Source organism: Tachyglossus aculeatus, chromosome 7, assembly GCF_015852505.1.
Source record: "Tachyglossus aculeatus isolate mTacAcu1 chromosome 7, mTacAcu1.pri, whole genome shotgun sequence".
In the NCBI taxonomy this organism is placed as follows: Eukaryota; Metazoa; Chordata; class Mammalia; order Monotremata; family Tachyglossidae; genus Tachyglossus; species Tachyglossus aculeatus.
In genome coordinates, this window is record NC_052072.1 from 33277773 (window position 1) to 33296691 (window position 18919).

An 18919-nucleotide genomic window follows, 5' to 3' on the forward strand; every position below is an offset into this window, starting at 1 on the left:
CAACTCTGTTATATTGTGCTCTCCCAAGAGCTTAGTATGGTGCTCTGCACACAGTAAGTGCTAAATAAATATGATTGACTGATTGAGTTGGTAGACACATTCCCTGCTTATGAGGAGATTACAGTCTAAAGGGTGAGGAATTGAAAAAATTCTGGGGACTCCCACATCGCAGTGATTATGGAGGACTAGGACATTTCTCAGAAGAAAGGGACACTACTCCCCTCCCTTTTCCCTCAAATTCCAAGAACATTCTCTCAAGAGGGGTATCAGGCTGGGCCCACGAGGCATAGATGTGTCTAGGTATTTCTGAGCCCGTGACAACTGTGTATCTAATTTTTCTCCTCATCCTCTTCCATTCCCAGTCCATAAAATTTATATTCAAAACCACCATACTATATTATGTCCCAAACTTAATAATAATAATGATGGTATTTGTTAAGTGCTTACTATGCGTTAAGCACTGTTCTTAATGAGTCCAAAACACAACTCCTCATCTTCCCAGCTAAACACAGTCCTACTCGTCTTTCCCATCATTGTAGACAACTCCACTATTCTTCCAGTCTCACTGTCCATGACTATGGCATTATCATGGCCTAGAGGATAGAGAACAGGCGTGGGAGTCAGAGGAACCTGGGTTCTAATCCAGGCTCCGCCCTTGTCTGCTGTGTGACCTTGGGCAAGTCACTTCACTTCTCTAGGCTTCAGTTACCTCATCTGTAAAATGGGGATTAAGACTGTGTGCCCCATATGGGACTCGGACTGTGTCCAACCTGATTACTTTGTATCTACCCCAGATCTTTGAACAGTGCATGGCACATTATAAGCACTTAACAAATACCATTAAAAAAAAATCCTCAATTTATCTCTCTAATTCAACTCCCATATTCAACCTGTCACTAAATTCTGTTATCCGCATTACTTATTTAAAAAAAAGGTTTCAGTTCAGATCTCCCCACTCCTCAAAAATCTCCAACTGTTGTCCACCCACCTCCCCATCAAATGGAAACTCCTTACCATTGGCTCTGAGCCCACTGTTGGGTAGGGACCGTCTCTATATGTTGACAACTTGTACTTACCAAGTGCTTAGTACAGTGCGCTGCACACAGTAAGTGCTCAATAAATACAATTGATTGATTGATTGATTTAAAGCACTCAATTAGCTCTCCCCCTGGATGATTTCCCACTACAGCCTGCATATTGTAGCATACAGAGAAGCAGCCATGGCTCAGTGGGAAGAGCCCGGGCTTTGGAGTCAGAGGTCATGGGTTCAAATGCTGGCTCCACCATCTGTCAGCTGTGTGACTTTGGGCAAGTCACTTAACTTCTCTAGGCCTCAGTTCCCTCTTCTGTAAAATGGGGATGCAGACTGTGAGCCCCCCGTGGGACAACCTGATCACCCTGTAACCTCCCCTGCACTTAGAACAGTGCTTTGCACATAGTAAGCACTTAATAAATGCCATTATTATTATTATTATTATTATGTTGTTACATTCCTCCAACACCAACCTACTTATTTTATTTAAGTCTCAACTACCGTGCCACCAACCCCTTGCCCATATCCTCCCTCTGGCTTGGAACTCTCCCTTCATATTGGAGAGACCGCCACTCTCCCCACCTTCAGAGTCTTATTTAAATTACATCTCCTCCAAGAGGCCTTCCCAACTAGGTCCTTATCTCCCCTACTCCCTCTCCCTTCTGCATCATCTATGCACTAGGACTCGTTCCCTTTGAGTACTTTTTATGGCATTTGTTAATCACATACTGTTACGCTCTGGGGTAGATACAAGGTAATCAGGTTGGACACAGTCCATGTCCCAAATGGGGCTTACAGCCTTAATCCTCAATTTACCGATGAAGTAACTGAGGTACAGAGAAGCTAAGTGACTTACCCAAGGAGACAAGTGGTGGAGTGGGATTAGAACTCGGGTCCTTCTGACTTCCAGGATCTTTCCACTAAGCCATTATGCTTCTGCCCATGTCTATCAGCTCTTTTATATTGTACTCTCACAAGCGCTTAGTACGCTGATCTGCACACAGTAAATGCTCCATAAATATCATTGATTGATGGCTATTCACTCCACCCTCATCCCCTCAGCACTTAAGTATATACCTATAATTTATTTTAATGCCTGTCCTTGCCTTGAGACTCTAAACTCCTAGTGGGCAGGGAATGTGTCTACCAACCCTACTGTTTCATAATCTTCCAGGTGCTTACTACAGCACAGTGTAGTGGATGGAGCATGGGGCTGGAAGTCAGAAGGGCATGGGTTCTAATCCCACCTCCGCCACTCGTCTGCTGTGTGACCTTGGGTAAGTCACATCACTATCCCGACTCAGTCACATGTCTGCTGTGTGACTTTGGGCAAGTCACTTGACTTCTCAGAGCCTCAGTTACCTCATCTGTAAAATGGGGATGAAGACTGTGAGCCCCACGTGGGACAACCTGATCACCTTGTATCCCCCCCAGCGCTTAGAACAGTGCTTTGCACATAGTAAGCGCTTAACAAATGCCATTATTATTATTATTATTATTCTTTGGGCCTCAGTGACTTCACCTGTAAAATGGGGATTGAGACCCAAGGTGGGCCATTCATTCAATCGTATTTATTGTGTGCTTATTGTGTGCAGAGCACTGTACTAAGCGCTTGGAAAGTACAATACAGCAATAAAGAGAGACAATCCCTGCCCACAACGGGTTCACAGTGTGGAGAGGGGGAAGACAGACATCAATACAAGTAAACAGGCATCAATATAAATAGAATAGAATAAAATATAAAAGCGCTGTGGGGCGGGGAGGGGGGAAGGAGCAAGGGAAGCGAGTCGTGGGGCAGGGACTGGGTCCAACCTGACTTGCTTGCATCCCTTCCCTCCCCCCCAACGCTTAGTACAGTGCATGGCACATAATAAGCGCTTAACAAATACCGTAATTATTCTTATGACTCGAGAGACATGGGCCCAGGGAGTGAATTAAAGACCAGTGGACGCTTCCACGTGTTAGGCCCGGTATTCCAGCCTGGAGACCTCGGAGGGTGGAGGGGCAGGAGCAGCTGTTGTTTGGTTGGCGACCCCCGCCCCGGGGACCCAAGGGGAGCATCTTCTGTGTCTGCTGTGTGACCTTGGGCGAGTCACTTAACTTCTCGGGGCCTCAATTCCCTCGTCTGCCAAACGGGGGCTGGGACTGGGAGCCCCACGGGGGCCTGCCGCTGGCTCCCACCTGGCTGGCCCGTGGCCCCCTCCCGGCGCTTAGGACACAGCGCTGGGCACAGAGTGAGCGCCCAACAAACACCACCGTCATCACGCTCACCATCGTCATCATTAGTAGAGGTAGCATTACTATTCTTAATTACCTGGCGCCCAGGGGCGGGGGTGGCGCTCCGGTCCCAGCGGTGCGAGCCGCCCGGGGACACGAAGACCAGCAGCGACAGCGAAAGCGACAGCGACAGCCTCGTCCCGCAACACATGTCGCGGGGGGGACGGGGAATGGAGGGGGGGGGGGGGGGCTGCTCCGCCTGGTTGTTCCGGGCCGGGCCGGGCGGTCTCACCTCCTTCCCTCCAGCTGCACCCGGGCAGCCACCGGCATAGCCGGGGCCGGAGGTGGGGGGGGGGGGGGGGGGGGGAGAGAGAGAGAGAGGGAGGGAGGGAGGGAGGCAGGGGCTCCGCAAGCCCCTCCCCGCTCCCTGCCGTCGCCCCCACCCCACCTCTTCTCCCTCCCCCTTCCCACCCCTCCTCCTTCCTTCTCTTCCCTCCCCTCCCCCTTCCCTTCCCCACCCTTTCCCCCTTCCGATCCCCTACTCCTTCTCCTCCCCCTCCCCTTCCCTCTCCTCCCCTTCCCCTCCATATCTCTTCCCATCCCTCTTCTCCCCCTCCCCTCTCCCCTCCCTTCCTTCACCCTTCTCACCCCCTCCCCATTCCCTCCTCCTCCCCTTCCTTCCCCTTCCCACCCCTCCCCCTCCTGTTCCTCCCCTTCCCCACCTCTTCCCACCTGCTCCCCTCCCCTTCCCACCCCCTCCCTCTCCCTCTCCCCCTCCTGTTCCCTTCCCCTTCCCCCTCCTCCTTCCCTTCCCCACCTCTTCCCTTCCCCCTTCCCCCTCCTCCTTCCCTTCCCCACCTCTTCCCACCTGCTCCCCTTCCCTCCCCCTTCCCTTCCCCACCCTTTTCCCCTTCCGACCCACTCCTCCTTCTCCTTCCCTTCCCCTCCCCACCCCTCCCCTCTCCTCCCCCCTCCCCTTCCCCTCCCTATCTCTTCCCATCCCCCCTTTCCCCCTCCCCTCCCCTCTTCCCTTCCCCTTCCTTCCTTCCCCCTTCCCACCCCTCCCCCTCCCCTTCCTTCCCCTTCCCACCCCTCCCCCTCCCCTTCCTTCCCCTTCCCACCCCTCCCCCTCCTCTTCTCCCCCTCCCCACCTCTTCCCACATGCTCCCCTCCCCTTCCCACCCCTCTCTCTCCCCCTCCTCCTTCCCTTCCCCACCTCTTCCCACCTGCTCCCCTCCCCTTCCCCTCCCTCTCCTCCCCCTTCCCCCTTCCCTTCCCCCTTCCCTCCCCCTCCCCTTCCCCCTCGCCTTTCCCACCCCCTCCCCCTCCTGTTCCCCTCCCCGCTTCTCCCCCCTCCCTTCCCCAGCTCTTCCCACCCCCTCCCCGTCCTGCTCCCCTCCCCTTCCCCTTCCCCTCCCCTCCCCGTCCATCCTACAGCTCCTCGCGGGCCGAGGTGAGAAGCAGGTGGGCGCCGCAGGGAGAGATGAGAACAGGTCAGTGGGGATGGGGGCGGGATGGGCGGTTGGGGGCTCCAGGGTCCCGGGGACCCTCCAAGGGCAAAGAGGCGTGGGAGTGTGCCCCACCCACCCGGTGGTCACTGGGGCGGTAGTAATACTAATGGTGGTATTTGTTAAGCGCTTACTCTGTGCCAGGCACTGTACTAAGCGCTGGGGTGGATACAAGCAAATCGGGTTGTACACAGTCCCTGTCCAACCTGGGACATCAGACAGTAGGTGACAAAGTCAACTGTCTCAGGGTGCAACCTCAGTGACATGGTTCGTTGGCATGTGGCACTGATTAGGAATTTTCAAGGGTCCAGCCCAAATTAGATGCAGTGCCTGAGTGAACAGGGATCTGTGGGGGATGTAGTGGCTCAGGTGGCAACCCCGGCCGCGATTTACCTGCTCTCCTCTTCTAAGACCCCCCTCGACCCCCTCTGAGCCCCCAGACCCTGCCCCGCTCTGGGCACCGCGGCCCACCGGCCATCGCAGGATGGGGCAGCGGCAGGACACCTGCGGGGGGCTGCAGGAGGGCGCAGAATGCCAGCCAGGCCCCTGGGGTGGGCGTCACCAAGATGAGGATGATGATGGTGGTATAGTTAAGCACTTACTCTGTGCCAAGCACTGTTCCAAGCACTGGACCGTTATTCTTTCTTCCAGGACGGTCCCACCAACTGTGAGCCCACTGTTGGGTAGGGACTGTCTCTATATGTTGCCAACTTGTACTTCCCAAGCACTTAGTACAGTGCTCTGCACACAGTAAGCGCTCAATAAATACGATTGATTGATTGATTGAGCTCACTCCGGGCAGCTCCAGGATGGGCAGCAGCCTCTGCCCTCTCCTCACCTTGGCACACTGCCCCAGTAGCCCCTCGCACTGGAAGGGCCCAGAGCGCTCAGCCAAGTCACATAAAGAGTTCAGCCCATTCTCTTCAGCTCCCATGTTGATGTAATAATAATAACAATAATAATGACGATGTTATTTGTTACACGCTTACTAAGAGCCAAGCACTGTTTAAACGCTGGAATAGATACAAGGTTTATCAGGTTGTCCCACTTGGGGCTCACAGTCTTAATCCCCATTTTCCAGATGAGGTAACTGAGGCACAGAGAAGGTAAGTGACTTGCCCAAAGTCACACAGCTGATGTGGCGGAGCGGAATTAGAACCCATGACCTCTGACTCCCAAGCCCGGGCTCTTTCCACTAAGCATCTGTGGATCCACGCTGAATCTAGTGCTTGGCGCGTAGTAAGAGTTTAACAAATACCATTATTATTATTACGATCGTGGGAAATGCTAGAGGAGGGGAGGAACGGGGGTGGCACACAAAATTTCAATACTGTTTCAGGTCGTAGTATCCTCTTCCTAGTCCTTTTAATCGGTAACTTTTGGTCAGGATAAAGAGTTGGTCCCATTCTTTCCAGCTCCCATGTGGTTTTCCACTTTGAATTTAATCAGCCTAAATGCTAAGGGAGGGAGGAAGGGGGAGAGACGCACAAAATTACAATACAGCGTCAGGTCATAGTATCCTCTTCCTAGTCAACTTAATAAGTAGTATTTGGTCATTTTCTTTGGGGAGACATTTCGCAAACTGGAATTCCAAACTCTGTGGGATGCCGATGCTCATTTTCCCCAGGTCAGGACCACCAGTGCTACTTAGGACTCAAAATTTTTTTTTAAAGGCATTTTCAAAGTTGGTTAATTAAGTTGAAACTAAATGAAGACTTCAGAAGCACCTGGGTTCTAATTCTGACTCCGCCACTTTGCCGTGTGATCTTGGGTAAGTCACTTCACATCCCTGTGCCACAGTTTCCTCGTCTGTAAAATAGGATTAAGCCCTGTGTGTCCTATGTGGGACAGGGACTGTGTCCAACTCGATTAGCTTGTATCTACCCCAGCACTGAGAAAAGTGCCTGGCACATAGTAAGTGCTTAAATACCACAATTGTTATTACTAGGGATGGATCTTTTTATAAATGTTTATTTCAAATGTCTGGTACAAAGTATAAGTCTTTCCAATGCTTCTGATCAGAAGGGGAGGTTAAAGAAAAAAAGGAGGATGGTTTTGAAACACCTTAGTGTTTCTCTACACATTAATCATAGTAACTTTGCCTTATTGGTAGGGTTTATTTTAGGGACCTATTTATTCACAAGCAGACGGTATTACTTTTCCTGTTACTCTTTTGATATAGGACAGCAGGTGGTCTAGGCTAATGAAATGTCACCTTTCAAGAAAGCTGATAGTACTCTGATCTTTTGACACTAACTGACATTAAGTTTGATGTTATCACTTCCTGTAAAATGAGCCTGAAGTCAGCCTGGAAAGGGCTTTAATTTTATGAATGATGCATTCTGGAACATTTCCAGATATCTCTTTAGATTTAAAGCTTTCTTTGATTGAAGAAGAATCATTTGACCCAAAGCAGAATTTACCTTAATAGTTTCCAGCGCTTAGAACAGTGCTTTGCACATAGTAAGCGCTTAACAAATGCCATCATTATTATTATTATTTCCTAAAGCTAAGAAGTCATTAATTGTTTGCTCTGCACAAAACAGGACAGTAAAAATCTAACTCAACTTTTAGCAGGGGATGGATTAAAAGTTGTATCTAGTAGTGGTGGTGATAGTATTTATTAAGCACTTACTGTTTGCACAGCATGGGAAATCAATAGTATTGAGTGCTTACTGTGCACAGAGAACTGTACTGAGTGTTTTGGAGAGAACAACAGAGTTGGTAGACAAGTTCTCTGTCCACAGTGAGCTTACAGTCTAGAGGGTGAGACAGACATTAATATAAATAAAGAATATACAAGTGGGAATTAGATGCCGTTCCTGTCCTTTCGAGAGCCTCGCTACCTAAAAAGTAAAATGAAAGAGGGGACTGGGTGACAATCATAAGGAGAGATTAAAAAGAAACAAACCCAAAACTAAGGCAACATAAAGACAAAAACAAAGATAAGTAGGTCGTTTTGGCTGGAAGAGCAGAGTTTCGGGCTCTTCATGGCTCAGAGCCCACAGTCGCAACCGCGGCCACAATGATGACCAGAGCAGCTGCCACCAGGTCTTCCCCAGGTTTTGTGGAGGTGGTGCCAGGCTGCAGCTTGCTGTTCTCTGATCCGCCGGGGAGCTAGAAAGTGGATTGGGATGGAGGTTCTTTAGGGAAGCGGATGATAACTGGTACGGGATCCTGAGAAGGCAACACGGTAGTCAGGTAGAAGAGGGTGCCGAGGGCTCTGGAAGCCGCACTGGAGGGTGGCAGAAATCCAGAGGAGTCACATGGCTGTGTGGTGGAGAGATCCGGGACATGATCAGCAACGACTTAAGTCCACACGGGTGTCCCGTGGGGCACAGGACATGTTCGGAACGGAGCCGCTGGAGCCGCAACGTGGGGCACCAGAAGAGGTCTAACAAATGATTTATAGAATTCATCTGAGTCCCCTTGACTGATTCACGATTTTTAAAAATTGGAGTGAAAGTGCATCTTGCTTAAAGGCAGGGCAATGATGCCTTCAGGGTATATTAACACATAGGTCTGTCATGTAATATTGCCATTTTACTTTCAAATAACCGGGTAATTATTACAGGTGTTTTGGTTTAGCAAAGAAAACTTGCTGTTTATTTTGATTCTCTTTGCACTAAGGTGCTTTAGAATACTGTTCTTTTCACGGGCAAAAGGTCTGTTCAGCTGTGTTTACTTTTATCTCTAACAAGATACTTTTATCAGTTTTATTCCAGCCTCCTTTGCTCCTGCTTGCAGGAGAGTTCCAGCTATTTGCCTACTGGGAGCCGAAGGGAGTGAAAGACACTGTCACTCACCCCTTCCCATCCAGAATTTTCCTCCACCTCCACCAGAACGTTGCCTTCACCCGGGTGCCCTTTACCCTACTTTTTTCGTGTACTTCAATAAGAAATCCTGAACTTTTTCAGTATTCCAATGTGTTTTCTCTTTCCGACCATTTCTATCATGCTCCTAACCCATACCCACACATGCTCATTTGAAGTATGACAGAGCCTCCTGGACGTTAGCAAATTTTATGGCAAGAATGTGCACATGCTCTTTTTTCAGATATATTTGTATCTCAAATTTACAGATTTGTAAAACAGAAGAGGAACACGGAACAATATTTGTAGACAAAACTTATGGAGGAAGCAAAAGAAGACACCACTGATGATTATTAAAAGGAAGGACTTGAATGTGAAGTAATCAGTGTGAATGGCTTTACTAAGATGTTATTACAGAGGGATTAAAACTATCTCCAAGCCCTGGTAAGTTTAACAGCTTTGCCCATTTTCTCTAAAATTTAGGTGGTGCTACTATTGCTTTAGTTCAGAGTTCTGGTACTATTTAGATTGCATTTAGCAGACAAGACATTTGTAATCAATCAATTTTTAAAATATTATTTGTTAAGCTCTTACTACAAGCCAGGAACCGTAATAGTAATAATAATAATAATGGTATTTGTTTAAGTGCTTACTATGTGCAACACACTGTTCTAAGCATTGGGCGGGGATACAAGGTGATCAGGTTGTCCCACATGGGGCTCACAGTCTTAATCCCCATTTTACAGATGAGGTAACGGAGGCACAGAGAAGTTATTTCCCCAAAGTCACACAGCCGACAAGTGGCAGAGGTGGGATTAGAACCCATGACTTCTGACTCCCAAGCCCGTGCTTTTTCTGCTGAGCCAAGCTAAGTGCTGGGGTATATCTGAGGTTGGACAGAGTCCATGTCCCACATGTGGCTCACAGTCTTAATCCCCATTTTACAGATGAGGCAACTGAGGCACAGAGGAGTGAAGTGACTTGCCCAAGTCCCACACCAGCCAATTGGTGGAGCCAAGATTAGAACCCATGTCTTCAAGCTGGGTGCTTACTGAGGGCATAATACTGTACTAAACACTTGGGGGAGTAATAATAAATCAATCATATTTATTGAGCACCTACTGTGTGCAGAGCACTGTACTAAGCATTTGGGGGAGAACAATATAACAGTTGTTAGACACATTCCTTGCCCACAGTGAGCACAGTAACAGACACATTCCTTGCCCACAAACTAGAGCAGGAGACAAACATTAATATAAATGAGTAAATTATGGATATGTACATAAATGCTGTGGGGCAGAGGGAAGGGTAAATAAAGGGTGCATATCCAAAATGCAAGGGTGATGCATAAGAGAGTGGGAGGAAAGATGAGAGCCCAGTTGGGGAAGTCCTCCTGGGGGAGATGGGCTTTTGATAAGGCTTTGAAGGTGGGGAGAGTGATTGTCTGTCAGATATGAAGAGGGAGTGTGATGCAGGATGTAGACAAGAGATCGGCACTGAGATTGACAAGATCAAGATACAGTGAGTAGGTCGTCATTTGAGGAGCGAAGTGTGTGGGCTGGGTTTTAGTAAGAAACCAGGGAGGTAAGGTAAGAGGGGCAAGGTGATTGAGTGCTTTAAAGCCTATGGTAAGGAGCTTCTGTTTGATGTGTAGGTGGATGGGCAATCACTGGAGATTACTAAGGAATAGAGAAACATAAACTGAATGGTTTTCTGGTCAGTCATTTGTATTTATTGAGCATAGAGCACTGTACTAAGTGCTCGGGAAAGTACAATATGACACAATGAGCTTACAGTCTGGGGGGAGATGGACACTAATATAAGTAAATAAATAAATACATACCAGATATGTACCTAAGTTCTGTGGGGTTGGGAGGGGGGATGAATAAAGGGAGCAAGTCAGGGTGATGCAGAAGGGAGAGGGAGAAGAGGAAAGGAGGGTTTAGTCAGGGAAGGCCTCTTGGAGGAGATGTGCTTTCAGTAAGGCTTTGAAGGTGGGGAGAGTCATTGTCTGATATGTGGAGGGAGGGCATTCCAGGACAGAGGCAGACTGTGGGCAAGAGGTTGTTGGCGAGATAGATGAAATTGAGGTATAGTGAGAAGTTTAGCATTAGGGAGCAAAGTGTGCAGCCTGGTTTGTAGTAGGAGAGTAGCGAGGTGTGGGCGGGGATTGTCTCCATTGCTGAATTGTACTTTCCAAATGCTTAGTCCAGTGCCCTGCACACGGTAAGAGCTCAATAAATGCGATTGAATGAATGAATGAGGTGAGGTAGGAGGGTTAAGGTGATTGCTTTAAAGCCAGTGGTGAGGAGTTTCTGTTTGTTGAGGAGATGGATGGGCAACCAATGAAGGTTCTTAAGGAGAGGGGAAACATGGCCTGAACATTTCGGTAGAAAAAATATGTGCAGCAGAGTGAAGTGTGGAATGAAGTGAGGAGAGACAAGAGGCTAGGAGGTAAGCAAGGAAGCTGATGCAGTAATTAAGGTGGGATAATACACTGCAACGGAGTTGGAAGACAGTCCCTGACTACAAGGAGCTTAGAGTCTAGAGCAAAAATTTTAACTTGCAAATTTTCATCAAACTTTTTTATATTAATGCTGCAACTGAAGGAAACAAACCCCTCAAAAATACAACAATAACATTATGGATTACATTTTTCATATTATTATCACTTGTCTTTAGTCAGATTATTTTCCTTTCAAGTTTTGGTTTGGACCAGTGAATATGTTTATTACTTTTATTACTAAATCCCTGCCTCGTTTTATTCTTAACTTCCTAATTGAGGCTCAGCTGACAGCAATTGACTGTAACTCAGAACATGGAGTTCTGCTTTGTGGAACTTCGCAACTATAAGCAAGGTTCATGATTACTCTGGACTGCAGAGCATGTCTGGTAGATAAAACAGTGCACTATATATGATTGCTGTGAGGTGTAAGTAGTGTTACCTTTTAGCAATACACTAAATATTTAATCTTGCCAAAAATTCAGAAAAATATTAAGAACATTTTCATATTACTGGAGTTTCCCCTCACTCTAAGTCAAATGCCAACTGAAAAAAAAACCTTGTATCGTGTTGACAAGCCATCAAAAATGGAGACATTTTGTACTTTCACTTCTATCCAGTTCTCCAGCTTCTTGGGTCTTAGGTTTTAGACAACGGCATGTTTTGAGATTCTCCATTCCATTTGCAAATGTATATAATGCAACTATGTCTTAAACCTATTTATATGCGTGACTAGATTGCATGCAGTAATGAGAAATTACCTATATCTCACCCCTTTTGTGACTTCTCTTTAAGATCCCCCATGGAAAGGAAGTAAATATGCCTAATCAAGACATAAGTTTGAGGCATCAGAGAAAATAAAATGGAGAGTGAGTGGAGGGAATAAATACTAGCCTCTCAGCCCCGAGGATTCTCCTTTCCTTAGCCATGTACCCTGGGTGGCAGAGAATCTATAGGTGGACGGGATGGGACTTCCTGGACCTCACTCTATTTTGCAGAGCAGATTGGAAGAAATGTGGCCATTTAACACGGTTTGTCTTCTTTATACTTAATTTGTGGGTAATGGAAAATGCAGTGTTTGCCTTCAGAAAACAAACAGTATTTTTCTCTCTAATTCCAGGATTATACGCATGAGACTAGTTGATGTGTATGAATTATCGGTTAAATGCAACTTGATTTTTTTCTTACAGGTGGCTCATAATTATTTTTTCTCTACATGTTTATGGGGTAAGTGCATTAATTTTAGACCAGACTGTTAATCCGTCCACTCGGCATACTTCATTAATTGTAAGAATTTCAAAGGAGCATGTCAGTGGTAGGATGCATGCAAATAGAAACCATTACGATAATTATAATAATAATACAGTAATAATGGAGCAGTTATGACACTGCTTAACTGGAGGCTATAAGGGGCCACCGTATGCTCCCTTTACTTTCCTTCCTTTTCTCCCAATTTGAAACAGACCTAAAAATGCAAAATTGAAGAATTGAATTTAGCAGTTTACCCCAAATCCAGTTAAATCAAGTGCTGTTGGAATGATGAGGGTAAAAGATCAGACAGTTGGAATATTTTCTAATGCCCTGGAGTGGACCAATCAATTAATTGATGGTAATCAAACAATCAGTGTAATTTATTGAGCACTTACTTTGTGCAAAGCACTGTACTAAATACGATTGAATTGAATGAATGTACTAAACACTTGGGGGAGTACAATATCATAGGGCTGATAGACGCATTCCCTGCCCACAGTGAGCTTAGAGGGGAAAACAGACACATCAATATAAATAAATGAGTGATGGATAAGTACATAAGGGCTGTGGGGCTGAAGGAGGGGTGAACAATCCCTGTCCAATGTGTTATGAACTTGGACAAATATGCCCTGTGGCAATCCACATACACAAATTGTCCTTGTAGGATCAATTGGGTAGGTGCCAACTGTGACATATTTGTGTGAAAAGTTTGCAAGAATTTTGTCTGAAATACTGCTTTGTTCATATTCTCTTACCTTAGATGTCCAACAAGTCATCAACTAGCAGATACTTTAATGCTCCCTGGGTGGCAGCAAACCTGGGGAAGAAAAATGGAGATTTCCGTTTTATACAGTTCAGAACAAATGAAAACTTAGGGACTTTGTATGTTGAACATTTATAGACTCTACTGAACCAAATTACCCTCTAGATAAATAGATTTTTAAAAATCTTATAAATTGGGGTGGTGGGGTTGGGGAGAAGAGGACTCACCACCTTTCAAAAAGTTTCTTGAGCAAATAAAATAGTCACCAAAGCTAGGAAGTCAGAATAAACTGGAGAAAAATGAATTTGTGGGAGTAGCAAACCCTAATCTATTTTGTGGTTCTATTTTCTCTAAATCTTGAGCCCTGCAAAATTTTCACCAATTGTTTGCACACTAGGAGTACCATAATTAGATACATTGGGATGACAAGGACCATCAGAAATGACACTGACCTACATTTCTATGTGTTTTTTTAAAAAATTCCAAAGCCTGAAAAGGCACAACTGTAAGCTAGTGAGGCATGATGTCACTCATTTCCAGACTCTAGATGATTTGTTTTAGATCCAACTTAATTTCACATACATGAAAGATTTGCAGCTTACTAATGTAAGACTCCCACAGCAAAAGGAAGTCTTCTGGGAAATATTTGTTGCTCAGATTTCTCCAATTAAAACATTAAAACATCTACCCTTCTTGCCCCCTCTTCTTATTGGTTCCCCCAGGCAAGATCTAATTGGTGGGACAATCTGCCTATGGATTCCCCTGTGCCATGATTGTCATCATCATCATCATCAATAATGGTATTTATTGAGTGCGTAATATGTGCAGAGCAATATACTAAGCACTTGGGAGAATACAATATAACATATTTGGCAGTCACGTTCGCTGCCTACAATAAGCTTACAGTTTAGGGGTGATGCAGCATTGGCTAGTGGAAAGATCCCGAGACCGGAAATCAAAGGACTTGGGTCCTAATACCAGCTCTTGCCACTTGCCTGCTCTGTGATCTTGGGCAAGTCACTTAACTTCTCTGCGCCTCAGTCGCCTTATCTGTAAAATGGGAATTAAGACTGTGAACCCCATGTGGGACAGGGACTGTACCCAATCTAATTAATTGTTTCTTCCCCAGTGCTTAGTACAGTGCCTGGTTCTACCCCAGCGCTTAACAAATACCATCGGAAAAAAAAAAATCTTCCCTTTCGATTGGGGATTAAATCCTACTCCCTCCTATTTAGACCCTAAGCCCCATATGAGACAGGGACTGTATCCAACCTGATTAACTTATATCTACCCCAGCACTTAGAACAGTACTCGGCAAATAGTAAGACAATACTACTGTTGGTACTACTATTATTACTTAATAATAATAATCATAGTAATTGTGGTATTTGTGCCCACTGTTGGGTAGGGACTGTCTCTATATGTTGCCAACTTGTACTTCCCAAACACTTAGTACAGTGCTCTGCACACAGTAAGCGCTCAATAAATACGATTGATTGATTAATTGATTGAGTGGTGGTGGAGAAGAGCGGATGGGGATGTTTACTGTATCCTTCTTTCTCATGTCTTTTAGTGCCCACCTTCACAGGGCATCCACCCCAGCCCCTAACTCCAAGCTGCCAACCAAGTTCCCTCCTTCAAACTCCCATACAAGGACCTTGAGAAGCAGCATGGCTCAGTGGAGAGATTACAGGCCTGGGAGTCAGAAGGATCCAGATTCTAATCTTGGCTCTTCCACATGTCTGCTGTGTGACCTTGGGCAAGTCCCTTAACTTCTCTGTGCCTCAGTTACCTCATCTGTAAAATGGGCATTAAGAGTGTGAGCCCCATATAGAGAAGCAGCGTGGCTCAGTGGAACGAGCACGGGCTTTGGAGTCAGAGGTCATGGATTCAAATCCCAGCTCCGCCAACTGTCAGCCGTGTGACTCTGGGCAGTCACTTAACTTCTCTGTGCCTCAGTTACCTCATCTGAAAAATGGGGATTAAGACTGTGAGCCCCATATGGGACAGGGACTGTGTCCAACCTAGTTAACTTGCATCTACCCCAGCATTTAGAACAGTGCTGGGCACATAGTAAGTACTTAACAAGTACCATTATTATTACTGCTATTATTATTATTCCTGGCCTGCCCCATATATACTTGGCAGGCACTGGCTGCATCCTGTTTCTCATGGAAGGAGGGTGAGTTGGAGTGCAGTTACACTCTCTCAGGATGAAGCCTTCCATTACTAGGAAAATTGAGAGTAAATAGATGGTATATGGGGAGATGGCCGGACCTTGTCCTCCCCCTCACCCCACCCACAGTTAGCCCCTTCAAGAACCTTCCTGGTGGCTTTTACCTTACTTCCCTTCAAATCCCCTGGAAGTGCCAGGCGGGCTGGCTGCTGCTGCTGCTGTGGGGGCAGAGCAGGGGAAGTCAAACAACCTGAAACCCAGACTTCCAACTCCAGAAAATTTGGGGGTAAATGGCTGGACCCTATTCTCATGAAAACTGGTAGTAAATAGGTGGTCCCTGAGGCTGAGTCCCTCCCTGCCGTCTCCCGCCGCCCCACCCTCTCTTCGCCAGCAATGCCGAAGTTGAAGCTTAGTAGTCTTAAGAAGAGGAATAATCATTTTGGAAAGCCACCTCCAAAATGATCCAAATGGGAGGATTTATGTCCATACAAAGTTAGGTTAGCTTCATGGTACTTCTTAATTTCTTTCAAAATCTTGGCCTATTAGCTCTTGCCTGTGACCAATTCAGTGACTTCTTCTGGAAAGTTACTTTCCATTATTTTAATTCCATTTCAGATTACATGTCCTGCTAGACTCTGAGAATGTTTGTAAAACTGCTCCATCATTTATACATACTTGATCAAAATGAATAGGCAATTTGACTATTAATTTTCCTAATTTGGAATTAAAAAAACTAACGAGAGTGAAAAAACTCTCATTTCTTTATTATTCCTCTAGATAAATTTTTAAAGAAGAGAAAAGAGTCATGGAGAACAAATTTTCCATTGGAAAATTAGTTGGGAGAATGAAAGCAGATTAAAAAAAATACTTGTCTTGAACTTCCATAGCAGTAAATATTTTTAAAACACTCCAGATAAGATGAACAGGAGTGTCCTCTTCTCTCTGTAAAGTTTGGATGGCTTGCATTAAGAGTGCAAATGATCACTGCATCCTTGGATGAGCATTTTTCAGTCTTTAAGTTATTATTTCCCTATTTTTCCTAATCTTTTCATAACACTCTGAGAAGAATCTAAAGATTTTGTATTCCTTTTCATATTTTTTTAATTTTCAAAATTTCACTTTATATAGAAATATTTGAAAGATGGCTATTTCATGACCTCCATAAATGATCTAATTTTTCTCAATCCAGTCTTCTACTTTGTGCAACTTTGTCACTATTAACCAATTTAAACGGTGTAATTTCTTGAAATGTAGAAAACACAGTTTTGTCATCCTTCTTTCAGTATTCTTTTGAGAAAGAAAAGGATGTTTTATTTTCAAAATGTAAATCAGATGAACTTCTGTTTTATGTGTTTGACATTTCACTGTATATATAGTTCTGAATTCTGGCATTAAATGAACACATGTATTATGATGCACTTAGTGATTTCATACACTCTGCTAATAAGGCCTTATGCATTAAATTCTATAATTCTTGTATTGTGTATTTTTTAACTTAAACTTTGTATTCAAAGATGTTGATTGGCTCAGGATTGTAGTGGCAGAAACTTTCTGACATTTTAGTACATTTTGCTAATCAAATTACCATGCCCTCAAAGTGTTTTCTCATGTACTTTCAGTATAGTAAGGGTGACTTAAATACTGTTTCATTTGAGACTTCTTTCTACTGGATTTCCTTTTATAATATCATTTTTTCTGAAGAAAAATAATAGTAACTTTGGAAAGAAGGATAGTTTCGTTGGGACCATCTCCGTTGCTAATATAGGCTGAAATTTCCAAATGTTTTCATTACACCCTCAATTCTTCCAAAATGTGGGAGTTATAGTCTTGATGAATCCCACATTAAGGAAACTTTGTTATATTACACATGCCTTGGCCGATGTCATGGGCATAGGCACACAGCTTTTACTTCTGACATTGTCTTGCATTGCATTGTATTGCGTCACATTTTGACTAAATAATGTTCATTAATTCCCAAAGAGTGTTATATCCAAAACACTTAGTGAAGACACACATTATAGAAGTCAAGGGCACTTCTAATACATCCTGGCAGGTTTAAAAAAATCCATAAATCATTTTCTTCAGTCCTTCCCACATCACAGCAAAGTGTTGATTAATCAATGGTATTTACTGAGTGCTTACTGTGTGCAGAGCCCTGGATTTGGCACATGGGAGAGTACAATGAAGTGAGTAGAAACGATCCCTGACCTCAGGATGCTTACAATCAAGTTGATGGATCCCATACAGCAGTCACAGAGAGAAAGGACAAAATATTTCATTTTCTTTAACCTTTGTTATGCATAGCCACATTTTCTCTTTTTTCAAGGTTCAGTATAAATCATTTCAGTCTGTGGGTCTCTGTTCATTAGCAAGGCTATTTGCATTTTTTTTCTTTTTGTAAGCCTCAAAGCAATTTATACACTTCAGAGATTCCCCAATTTTGTGTCAGCGCATCACTGAGGTAGGGCAAAAGATACCATGGATCCTGCTCTGTTTGCTCTCTCTATCCCAAACCTTGCCTTGTGGCTCCTTGCCCACTGGGCTCAATCCTTCTTCGATGTGCTTTATTTTGGGGAAAAATTCATAACTTGCTAAGTAACGTACATCAGTACACTAACAGTTCATTTTAATTTTCAGGGCGGGAAGAAATACACTGCTATTTGTGGAGGACGAAATTGTTCAGTTTGCCAATGCTTTCCTGAGAAAGGATCACGGGTAAGTGATTTATTTCTCACAGCTAAAAGGTATTAAATGAGAAGTTGCATGGCCCAGTGGAAAGAACACAAGCCTGGCTCTTCCACCTGCTTGCTGTGTGACCTTGGGCAAGTCATTTAGCTTCTCTGCTCTTCAGTTTCCTCAGCTGTGAAATGGAAATTTGATATCTTTTCTCCTACCTACATAGACAGTGAACCCCATGTGGGAAAGTAACTGCACCCAATCTGACTATTTTATACATACACCAGAACTTAGTACAGTGCTTGGCACATAACCTCTCAACAAACATAATTATTATAATGTTTTGAAACATTTCTATATCAGTCAGTCCATCCTGTATTTATGGAAAACCCATTTTGTGCCGAACAGTTTACTAAAAGCTTGAGGAGGTACAAAGACATTAATAAGATGCAATCCCATCCACAGGAGTGTCACACTCTTAAGGAGGAAGTCATATACATATATAAAATGGCAGCATTTTGAATTAAAAAATCAAAATTCATTGCATTTACTGGTCATCTATTCAGTGCTAAGCACTGCAAGTTTAAGATAAGACAATGAGGCACATATTCCCTGCCCTCAAGGACCTTACAATCTAATAGAGAAAACAGATGAAAAAAGGAAATAATTTAAGGAGAAACAAATAACAAGGAGGACTACCAGAGCTTCTCATATTGCACTACAAAATTTTCTCCAGATTTATGATTCATTTGACATTTCCCCCCACTTGCTAGTAACATTTTGCTCAAGAGTAAAGCTGTGAGGGAATCCTAGCTTTTCTTGCTTCCATCCATTCTTTTCTCCTTTCCATCTAGTGCTTCAGCATGCTGATACTCAGTAGCATGGGTGAGGGAAAACCGAGAGGGAAGATAAGATCTCAGATTACTCTTGTGTGGATTGACAAAACTTTGATGACCCAAGTGTTTGGTATTTTTTTTAAA

The 18919-nt window shown here is 44.5% G+C and overlaps 2 protein-coding genes across 2 annotated transcripts in view; one reads left to right on the forward strand and one right to left on the reverse strand.

Moving 5' to 3' along the window:
- The window catches only part of COL4A3 (collagen type IV alpha 3 chain), a 131331-nt gene extending 127870 nt beyond the window's left edge, over positions 1-3461 (reverse strand). Inside the window, exon 1 of the mRNA XM_038748782.1 lies at positions 3348-3461. Coding sequence (XP_038604710.1) covers positions 3348-3461 — 114 coding nt within the window. The remainder of the gene's footprint in view (positions 1-3347) is intronic.
- A 2807-nt stretch (positions 3462-6268) lies between these two features.
- The window catches only part of COL4A4 (collagen type IV alpha 4 chain), a 123571-nt gene continuing 110920 nt past the window's right edge, over positions 6269-18919 (forward strand). The window contains exons 1-4 of the mRNA XM_038749161.1: positions 6269-6529; positions 8840-9014; positions 12264-12300; positions 17901-17978. Of these exons, the coding sequence (XP_038605089.1) occupies positions 8962-9014; positions 12264-12300; positions 17901-17978 (168 nt within the window). The 5' untranslated portion in view covers positions 6269-6529; positions 8840-8961. The remainder of the gene's footprint in view (positions 6530-8839; positions 9015-12263; positions 12301-17900; positions 17979-18919) is intronic.